The sequence below is a fragment of the Topomyia yanbarensis genome, chromosome 2, assembly GCF_030247195.1.
Source record: "Topomyia yanbarensis strain Yona2022 chromosome 2, ASM3024719v1, whole genome shotgun sequence".
NCBI lineage: Eukaryota > Metazoa > Arthropoda > Insecta > Diptera > Culicidae > Topomyia > Topomyia yanbarensis.
In genome coordinates, this window is record NC_080671.1 from 309058692 (window position 1) to 309070168 (window position 11477).

At 39.2% G+C, this 11477-nt stretch overlaps 2 protein-coding genes across 2 annotated transcripts; both read right to left on the bottom strand.

The window, feature by feature from the left end:
* Positions 1-21: 21 nt before the first annotated feature.
* On the bottom strand, positions 22-2192 carry LOC131683521 (zinc finger protein 383-like). Its single transcript, XM_058965564.1, has 2 exons — positions 1849-2192; positions 22-1248 (listed from the first exon to the last, which is right to left on the bottom strand). Exons 1-2 carry the CDS (start codon positions 1993-1995, stop codon positions 112-114), a joined length of 1284 nt encoding a protein of 427 aa, XP_058821547.1. The 5' UTR covers positions 1996-2192; the 3' UTR covers positions 22-111.
* Positions 2193-4598: 2406 nt separating this feature from the next.
* Positions 4599-6840, bottom strand: LOC131683522 (zinc finger protein 41). Its single transcript, XM_058965565.1, has 2 exons — positions 6610-6840; positions 4599-6197 (listed from the first exon to the last, which is right to left on the bottom strand). The coding sequence occupies exons 1-2, from the start codon at positions 6748-6750 to the stop codon at positions 5019-5021; spliced, it is 1320 nt and encodes a 439-aa protein (XP_058821548.1). The 5' UTR covers positions 6751-6840; the 3' UTR covers positions 4599-5018.
* Positions 6841-11477: the final 4637 nt, after the last annotated feature.

Here is an 11477-nt window from a genome sequence, read left to right on the forward strand (position 1 = left end):
AATATAAATAACATCTTTTTATTGAAGAGGCATTGGAGTTTATATTTATTTCACATGAGATGTATGACTTGCCGACTCATCTAAATGTAAGCCTAATAGGAAGTTATACAATCATGAGCAAGAATTTTCCGGCCTCTCCAAACTATTTGAAACGTTGGGAAGTGTATCCTTGTGGATTTTCATGTGCTGTGTGAGGTTGCCGTTCAACGCAAACGCCTTCGAACAGATCACACAAGCGAACTTTTTCTCCTTGATATGCCGCAACAGGTTATGGGTTTTAAGGTGAGCCTGCTGCCGGAAACTTGCACCACATGTTTTACATGTGTGTGGTTTTTTGCCGGTGTGTATTAACTGATGTGAAATTAGCGCTGATTTTGATTTAAACTTTTTTGGACAGAACTCGCAGGCGAATGGCGTTTCTTTAGTGTGAGTTCTAACATGATCATTGTGAACTGCTAAACTTCTTGATATCTTTCCGCAGTACGGACAAATGCATATTTTTACTTGATTCCGAGGCCGACGTACTATATCAGGATCGCGTAGTTCCGGTGGTAGATGGGTTTGCTTGTGCTGGAGTAAAAGTTTTTCTAGTTTGAACTGTTTTGGACAATGTTCACAAGAAAATGTGTAGGCTTGGTGGACTAAACGATGTGATTGCAAGACAGTTTTTTGTGTGAAACGTTTACCGCATGTTTCACATTCGAACGGTTTAAGTCCTTCGTGCTGTTCTAAAACATGGCGCCTGAGGTTGGCGCGATTCGAATACCATTGAAAGCACGTTTTGCAATGCAATTTCACAAGGTTTTCACATCGTTCTTCGCGATGATCCTTGAGGAGATATTTATGCTTAAACCATTTCGAACATTTTTGACACTGAAATCGTTGCGAACCGTGTGTTTTTATATGCTTGTTGTAATCTTCCTTACCGTTGAAAGCTTCACCACATGTTTCGCAATTGTATTTAGAACGTTTTCTAAAGATTTCGTCTTTACTTGATTTGTGCGCATTTATTTTTGAACTAGACACTGATACCTCGTTATCGTTTTCTTCAAAGTGATCTCTGTTGTACTCTTCTTTGATTTCGATCATTTCCGGCTCTACCTTTACATCATTCTTTTGATTGTCCATGACAAATTTCCTCCATTTGGCTTCCGATCGTACACACCGCTCTTTAAATTCATACGTGAGGTTAAGTTGTTTAACGCAAGAACCACATAAGGACGTCGGTAATCCATCGGCCAAGTTCACCTAAAAAGTGAAACAAATTCAAAAACACAATATAATTGTGACAAATTTCATTTTGTACTCTTTTAACCCCTTTCATGCCCAACTTTTTTCTAGTGCATGTTTGGTTTCAAAACTATTTTTCCTTGAAAACGGTGGGGTCAAGAAACACGAAAAGCCTATTTTTAATAAAGATAGGTGCTTCCATGGCAGTGCTAGAAGCAAGTCAATTTTTACTTTGTAATGCTCAATACAATTCTCCTAGAGTAATTACAATAGTCCAATTACGTGGAAAACGTAGCCAACGACGGCATAAATTGATAAGTTTTATCAATTTTCAATAATATTGCGCCATAACGAAGATATATGAAAAAATCATTTTCGATCGTCAACGTAAACTGTCCCTGGCAGCACTGCTCCATTGGGATCCAATCAGACTAATTGCAATAACTTCAGTTCTACAGCTGATCCTTGTGACTGTTAATACTCAAATTAAAGACAACAATCACATTAATGAGCCTTACTTGTTTTTGTGAACAAATCTCGCCTCAATCAAAAGTTATTGCTGTTTAAAAACGTTGTTCTCCACAGACATGGGCATGAATGGGTTAAATTCAAATATACCTTTACTCCTGTAACACTGTACAATTTAGACGCCAAGTTAAGTTCTTGTTCCTGCACAATATCTAGCGTAATATCGGAAGTCTCGCAAATTCTGCAAAGTCCTCTAATTGCCTCGACGGACAATTTTTTAAGTGACAAATTGTCCATTTTCAGAGCAAGTCGAGCTTGAGATCAGCTCCACGAAATCTTCGGGGTAAAACACTAAACGTTAAGTTATGTGAACTTATTTTGTTATGTCTCCCCACAACTTCATTTTAATCAATTTAATATTACTATTTTTACACTCCAAAACAAATTAAATGTTTATGTTTGGAACCAGGCAGGACCTCTGTAGCAAATTTTGTTTTTCTATTACCAGACAGTGATCAACACAGCGGGGGAAAAATTCCAACAGGAAAAAATGGTCACTGCACCATCTACATGTCAAATAGTACACTACAAAATCAGACCTTTTCCAAAGACGATGTTTTAAATATAAAGACACGCTGAGAGAAAAACAGCGAATTTGACTGCACGGTTTACCAAGTTGTTTTGTCAGCTAGTTTTGGCAACCAGGAGTTTTGTCTAAACAGCGAGTGATTTGATGTTTTAATACAGGCTTGACGAGAAATATTTCGTTAAATACTCAATCATGTAACTATTAGTATTAGGGTTGATAAACATAATATCATGACGAAATATTTCAATCGACTAAACAAGACAATGTATTCAGTTTATTATTCTTTTTTGTAACAATGTAAAATAAATTACATGGAAGAGTATTATGAATAAAGTGCTATAAGCCACGAAACAGCAGGGTTTCAATCCAAGCGAGTAGTATAACTCCATATTAATTTATTGTGTAACTCGGTAGAAGTCACTCAAACTTATGCTGATTTCGGTTTTAGATCAGAGTCGCCCTAGGTTCGCTCTAATATTTACGAAATCCATACAAAAGTGACAGCTCAGAGCGAACCTAGAACGACTAGATTCTAAAAACAGAATCAGCATTAGTCACCTAATTTTCTGGCAGAGACCGTTCTGCCAAATTGCTGTCAGACTTGGTTTAGCAGCCCTGTCAGATTTCTGCGTGCATTCTGTCAGGTTAGCTGAAATTGGGTGAACTTGGTTTCGCTCGCGTTTTCTCGCAAATTTTGACAGGAACCGAGCAAAACTCTGGCACAACTCAGAAATACACCGTGCAAAGATCCTGGCAATTCCTACCTGGTACAATTTTATCACGAATCGGGTAAAACATCGGACAAAGTTGTGGCAGGAAGCGTACAGAAATCTTGGCCGTACATTCCTGGCTAGATTCTGTTCTGGCTAAAAGTGAGCAGCGTCGGTTAGTTAACCGCTTCTGCCCGAAACGGTTGTTGCATTTGAGCGAATTCTTTGCCATAATTCTCGCACAAATCTCGCAAAATACTGCCAGAATCAACTTTTGCTAACTTTTGCCCGGTCAGCGTGGCAAGCACAAAGTTAGCAGAAGTTTAGCAAAGCGAATTTGATGCTGGCAGAGTTTCTGCGAGCATTTTTAGCGATTTGTGCGAGAATTCTGGCAACGAATTCGCTCAAATGCAACGACCGTTTCTGACAGAAGCGGTTAAACCAACCGATGCTGCTCGCTTTTATCCAGAATCCAGTCAGAAATGTACGGCCAAGATCTCTGCACGCTTCCTGCTACATCTTTATCAGATGTTTTGCTTGATTCGTGCTAAATTCTACCAGGTAGGAATTGCCAGGATCTTTGCACAGTTTATGCCCGAGTTATGCCAGGGTTTTGCTCGGTTCCTGTCAAAATTTGCCAGAAAACGAGAGCGAAACCAAGTTCGCCCCATAGCTCAACTAACCCAACAGGATACGCGCAGAAATCTGACAGGGCTGCCAAACCAAGACTTACAGAAATCTAGCAGAGCGGTCTCTGCCAGAAAATTTGCTCACTGGGTCTGCTTGCCACGGGTGACTGGGATCTAACAGCAAAAACTGTGGTCCAGTCTGTGGGTGCCAGAAATAAAGAAGAGAGCATTATTTTAGGCAGTGTTGCATATTCCTCTGTACGGGACTCTATAATACAAAAGACGCTGAATCCCTCTGGATAAAGACTCGCCATCTCTAATTCTTCTTATTTATCTGTAAGTGTCATTCCAATCGAGCACGAGACTTGTACTTGTCAAAAACAGTCAATCCGAAGAAAACTGCTTCGAATCCTTCTGGAACGAGGGCCATTGACAGATCTGTCGAGACTTTATCCAGAGGGATTCAGCGTCGTTATATAATACCACAGACTCTATTAGTAATATTTTTATGAGTGTACGCATTAAAATGGCGTCGGTGATTACTACCCATATTCGGACTGCTTTAATGCTGAATATTCGTAGGGCTTATAAGCATTTATAAAGCTTGTTTAATGTTTATTGAAACGAACAAAGCTGATAAACATTTGCAAAGCCTACCCAACAAACAACGAATGCTGGATGAGCCTTTGATACAATAGAATAAGCCGAAGAAGAGCTGTTCAAGCAATTATTCAGCTTAATTGTTTGTTGTATGTCGAGCTGTTATATAGCAAATATACTGCCCATAATCGCAAGTCAGTCCCATGTTCTATGGGATTCCCTATCTACATGGAACTGTCTTGCGATTATAGGCAGTATAGTTCCCAATGATTTCCTGGACAGAACAATACTGCCGGTACCCGAATAACAGTCCCATATGCATTTTCATCAGTTTTGAGTTAATTACAGGGTTAGGTATTTTCTTTGTACTATCAAATAAGGTACTGAAAATTACTGATTTAATAAAAAAATGTACAAAAACACTAATGTCAGTCCCATATGAAAAATATACTATACCCACATACCAGTCCCATATGCATTTTGGATGAAAGCTATTTGTGTGGTATGGCATAGTGCAAAAATAAAACAAAAATCTTATGAGCACATTTTCTCGACATGATTTTGCATATGGGACAGTTATGCGAATACCATCAGAATATTCATAATAGATTTAAAATGAGTTTATTAAGTATGTTTTACGGATTTAAACATAATCGAACCTATTATTTATTCCTGTATACCTATATTGTTCAGGTCAAATATAGAGGAAATAGTTTCGAAATTAATGCTGTAACAAATTGTAGCAACATTTTTTCAACTAGACTTATTTCCCCGAATCGGGAAGGAACTAGACTAGGATGATGGTTTTAATTCTATATCGTCGTATACAGAATGACATTTCAAGTGAGCTTTCAATATGGACTTCAATTTAAACGCTTTCAAGCAAATTTGACATACATGTTTTCGTTCTTGTGAATGGGTTAGATTATGCGTGGTTAAATGAGACTTTTCACGGAAGCATGCGCCACAGATGTTGCATTTGAACGGTTTCTCATCGGTGTGAGTCTTCATGTGCTTTTTTAGTATGCCACAAGCGCGAAACCGTTTTCCACAAACTGTGCAAGGATATGGCCGCTCATCCTTGTGAATACGCTCATGAACAACATGCGACGCATGGTTGTTGGATATTTTGCCACAGTAGAAACAAACGTATGTTCTTTTCTTAGCTTTTTTAGGTTTATACGTTGTGCTTTTAAAGATAAATTTATTGTTTCTTTCCTCCAGTGGCAGATGAAATTGTTCGTGGCGCCTTAGAAACCGTTTGCATCGATATTGAGCTGGACAGGTAGAACAACTATAGACGGCGGCGTCGTGCGTCGCTTTATGTGTTTTCAAACCACTTTTCTGAGCGAATGCCCTACCGCAAAGATCGCATATGTAATCACGACGTTGTTCATGAATTCCCGCTATATGTCTTAACAAAGCAACACGACTGTTGAAATCCATTGAACATTGATTACAGGGAACTCTTTCCACCTGACCTAAGTGTCGACGTTTGTGTATTAAAAACTCAGACTTTCTCGAAAACCATTTGGAACACAGTTTGCACCGAAACCTTTGTTTCCCGTGGGTTCTAATGTGAACAAAGTAGTCTCTCCTGATTTCAAATACCTCTTGACACGTTTCACAAGCATAACTTTTACGCTTTTGCTTTTCTTGCTGGTCAGGATATCGTTCATTAGTTTCGGGTTGAAATTCAGCATCAGTCTCGGTCAATACCGCACACACAGTTGGCTCTGGATCCGAGGCATAATCAATGTTATCATTGCCTTCGTTATCTACATTATGTTGCGTTGGCACATTCTCATTTTCAACGCAGTTATCAGCATCCTCAAAATGTTTGATGGCTGCCAATCGTTGTCGGAACTTTAAATCAGAATCTTCACAGCGCGTACGAAATGCGTAGGCTGTCTCCAAATCAGCAAAGCATTTGGTACAAATATGTTGTGGTAATCCGTCATTTTCTACGATCTACAATCGAAAATCTTATGCTTTAATTTGCACTCAATTTAAAAAATGGCAATTGTTTACTTTAGCCGCTTTACGAAGGAGGGTAATTTTAAATCGGGGTTTTTGCAAAACAACTTATTTTTTGGACTAAAGAATTCCGAGGGCGGAAATTGCAGTTTTCCTGAGATCGCGTGAAAAACAGCGATTAAAAATGTTATTTCCAATCTTCATGTGGCTAACCCTAACTAATAATACGGCAAGGGTATTTTTTAAAGAACTTTTAGGTAAAAATTACCGCTCTCTGATGTTGTATTTAGGCCAAAATACAGCGTTTTTGCAAAATATTCGCTTCAGAAAGGTCCCTTTTGCAAAAGAGGCTAAAGTAAACATTTATTGCCGAAAAATGCATATCACAATAGATGTTTAATCTTACCTGAACCGATGCACAGCAAAGGATTTTTTCAAGAATTTTGTGTGATTCATTGACGAAAATATTTATTAACAAATTAGAAGATGCACATATTCTGCATATTAATATTCGAGTATCCCAAGTAGTGTCAAAATCTGAACTCATATTAATCCAATGCTTTACCGTTAAAATTAAATCTCAGAATAAAGATTCGATAAGTTATTTTGTTGTTTATAATTTATCTGTCAGCATCAGGGACGCCCAGGTAATATTTTGAGCAGCGATGCCAGATGTGAAGATATGTCTTCATTTTGAAGACATTATTGAAATTGAAAAGGCTGTGAAGACTAGATCACTCTAGTTAGAGTGTGGCCAAGAGGCTATGACGTATCCAAACAAACAGGAAATTTCTCGACAAACATGATTACGGCCTAAAAGCCAACTGTCAAAATCCACTTTGAATGGAAATTCCAGACAAACCGTTACTAGTCGAACACAGTTCACAACAGTTTATGAAAGAGAAAACTTTTCTCTTTCGTTTACTACCAACATCTGTGATTGGCGTGTAACGGTTTGTCCGGAATTTCCATTCAAAGTGGATTGTGACAGTTGGCTTTTAGGCCGGGGCCCATATCATTGGCTCACAGGTTCGCTTGCTTCCGACGGCCGGTCGGTGGCTACCTCACCCGGCGGATCCTCAGCGGTTTAAGCGCGCCGCTTCAGTTCCTAGGCCTCGGTTATGCGGCTAAGCCGCATCGAAATGGTACCCCTTAAACATTCTAACTTGAATCGGTTGTGTCACCGGAGCCGGAATACGAATTAGAACCAGCCAGCATTCCGGTTGAGTTAAACTGGGAAGTTTAGTAAAATTTAATCTGGAAATGAATTTTTTTTGGCAATGCTCCAGCACCCCGTTGATTTCACCAAAGAGAATAGGGAAAGAGACGAAGAGTGAAAATCAGTCAAAACGGCAACACTCTCTTTATGATGATTTCAACACTAGAATGTTGGCAACCGCTTCCGCGGGCAGCACTTTAAATGACTCCTATTATATTTTGAAAACAAACGTTATGACGATCGTTGGATTTGTTTATCAAACGATGTGCATTTCGAAACAAAGAGATGAAATAATTCTAAAGCTTGTTTTTACTCATACATATACTCTAGAATGGACCTTACACAATCACGATTGAACTAAATTCTGACGAAAATCAAATTTCTTTTTTGATAGATGTACAATACTTATCTCCTCCAACTCAGGCGTGAGTAATGTTTATTTACATTGCACGATTGGTCTGCTCAATAAGGTATTTTTGGCTTCACACTATTCGTCTCTTTCCCTATTAGGTTCTTTACTGGCACAGTTAACCTCACTTTTCATTCGCTTGTACTGTTTACATGGACTTAGAAAAATTTTTGGACGACTAGATTCGCTCGAAGAAAATCGTAAAGATTTTTTCTAAGTCCATGTAAACAGTACAAGCGAACTGTCAAAAATGAACACTGAGTTCATTTGTGACGTCAGCGTAAAGTATTCAATTCTCTTTGGATTTCACCACCTGGGCGCCAGGTTGACGATATGAAATGAACTTCGACAAGTTTTGATTCGAGCCAACAACATCCAGCCTTCGTCATGGCCTCTAACTAGAGTGCTCTCACGGTAAATATCGAATACTCATTTTATGTCTACGTTTTGCACATCTTCGAGTATACGGCTAAAACGTCAAAAAATGAGTGAATTATAGTTGCGAACCAAGAGTATTTTTATGCATTTTCAAGTATGTCAATGACAAACGAAAATGCGTAAAAAATATATACCATTGAGAAAAGAAAATTTGCACCATGTCGTAAAGCCATTTTTAAAACTATAGTACTCGATTTATAACCGACGGTTTCATTAAGTTCCTGGATTATTTTTTGAAAACAAATGCGAAAATTTATCAAATCGGACAGGTAATTAACGCAATTATTGTATTATTGAATTTGAAGCAAGATTAAATTAAAGTATCTTGTCTTGTAGTCCTCTCAAATTAAATTGTGTGGAAGAAAGATAGTAAACGTCGTCTGCCTCGGAGAAGACTTTATATCCGCTGATTGTATGCCGTAGAGGAAGATAGGAGTGCAGCATATGTTTATAGAAACTGGGAACTGCAGACCCAATACCGAGCAAACCGAAAATCCAATACATTCGGTCATAATTTGGAACACCCGGAAGCTGATAATGACTCTCGAAGATTTGAATTTATAAATTTATTTCGAGAACATTTTAGTTTTAAACTTCAATATAACAATAATTATATCCTAATTCAATTAACTTTTGTAATTAATAAAAACTAAGCATTTTTAATTTTATGGGAGTAAAAACTATGTATTCAACTCTGCAGGTGAGAGTATAAATTACGCATTTAATACTTTGTTTAGTGAGCCAAAACTACGCATTTTTCACTTTGATGCCTTGAATAAAAAGTATGCAGATTTTGACGTACATTTAGTATACTCAAAAGAGAGTAAAAAGAATATACTCCTTTATTGGATAGTCCCAGTTTCTCAACAAAAAGCGTACTTCGTAGTAATATTATGTCGTTTTCGATTGAGAACCTAGAAACTAACCCAGGTTAGTTGCTTCAAACGAACGTTTTTAATGAAACTGAGTTGGGTTCTCGCCAAACAGCGGTGGTGTGAGCGAACCCGAAATATATTTCAGGTTGCAACCCAACCCGGTTTTCAGTTCAGTGGCGCATAACCTAGGTTGGAAACTGGCTTCAAACAAACGGTTTGACAGCAGTTAGGTCCGAAACTGAGTTAGTTTCTGCTTCAAGCGAAAACGACATTAGAGTTTGTTACGGTTGGTGAAGACAAACGAAGACATTTTTTCATGAAATGTGAAGACATTTGAAAAATATGCCTGGTATCCCTGAGAAATCTGTGCGCGGCAGGGATACCAGGTATCTTTTTCAGGTGTCTTCACATTTTATAAAAAATGTCTTCATTTGTCTTCAACGGCCAGCATTAAACACGGAAAAAAATATTTTTTATTATTTTATTTTTTATTTTTATTACATACATCGATAAAGCTGATATCGAATGGAACGGAAAACTATATACAGCTGAATGACCCAATTCATACTGGATCCACTCAGAAGTCCGAACCGGTTCCGGACTAGTTTGACTGGGTAGAGGAATAATCGCTGTCAATTCGGTCGAACTCAACTACAAAAAAAATATGACAGTAGCGCACCTGGTTTGGTTATCCCAACTACCTTCGAAACCGTTAGATTTTACACAAGTTGAATGCTGAAGATGGATGTCTGTTCTCTGTGCATATACTCTAGAATGCACCTTACAATCACGATTGAACTAAATTCTGACGAAAATTCAAATTTCTTTTTTGATAGATGTACAATACTTATCTCCTCCAGCTCAGGCATGAGTAATGTTTATTTACATTGCACCACAGAGAACAGACATTCATGATCGAACAAAAATATTTAAAAAACGTGTGTAAACATTTGAATTAATATACAATAAACACTAGCGCCGCCACACCCCGGTCAACGTGGCAAGCAGAAAGTTAGCAAAAGTTGAGCAAAGCGAAATTGATGCTGACAGAGTTTCTGCGAGCATTTTGCGCGATTTGTGCGAGAATTCTGGCAACGAATTCGCTCAAATGCAACAACCGTTTCTGACAGAAGCGGTTAAACCAACCGATGCTGCTCACTTTTATCCAGAATCCAGTCAGAAATGTACGGCCAAGATCTCTGCACGCTTCCTGCCACATCTTTATCAGATGTTTTGCTCGATTCGTGCTAAATTCTACCAGGTAGGAATTGCCAGGATCTTTGCACAGTTTATGTCCGAGTTATGCCAGGGTTTTGCTCGGTTCCTGTCAAAATTTTCCAGAAAACGCGAGCGAAACCGAGTTCGCCCTAGCTCAACTAACCCGACAGGATACGCGCAGAAATCTGACAGGGCTGCCAACCAAGACTTACAGAAATCTAGCAGAGCGGTTTCTGCCAGAAAATTTGCTCACTGGGTCACCGCTGTTCCTAATGATCGTTCACTTTTTCTCTTAATTTTTTTTGTTTTAGCTTTTGTGAACGATTTTGTTGGTCTAGATAGGTGTAGAAAATTTTGTTTCATATTTCTGTATAAATAACATAGGGCTTAGGTAGGTCACCGCTTTCCTCTTGCTGTTGAATTGGTTGCTGGTTATGCTGCAAGGAGATGACAGCTAGGCATCGAGGCGGTGTGTCGATTTTGTTTTGGTCGTGCAGAAGGCGGCCATCGTAAAAAGTTTAGTTAGTTTCGGACCACGTTGCAGTTCGGTTTGCTTTCGGTAGTGACCGGTTTGTTGTTGGAAAATCCAACCCGCCAAATAACGCGTGTGTGTGGAAGTATATTCCCGCAAAAGTACCTGCTCATGCTTCGAGAACTCTGGTCTAACCACAGCGGATCCACCTGAGGTAGGTCACAGCGGGGTCTACCTGGGCCATTCACGGGGAGTGAGTGGACCCGGCGATTATTCGCCCCGTCGCTAGGGAGGTTCCAACAAAAGAGCAAAGCTCTCCTCCCTAGCTAATTGTCAAGGACCGCTGCCGGAGCAGTCAACTCAAATCGGGAGAACTCGGCCGTTGCTGTCCCGCCCGGTCGGACGAGACCACCCGCCTTTCCGCCCAGTAGTAGCAGTTCATCATGAGCAGCAGCAGCAGTGGAAAGAGCTGGAGGAAATAAACACGGTAAAATTAAATTGATTTATTTTTGTTCCATTAGTTTGTTGTGTTACGAAAATCCGAAATTCCGGTAGGAGCACCTAGACCGCCTTGAAAAGAAGGGTTCGCCGGGCAAACAAGAACCCGAGTAGTGGGCAAACCGCTACTTACAAGTTTTATTTC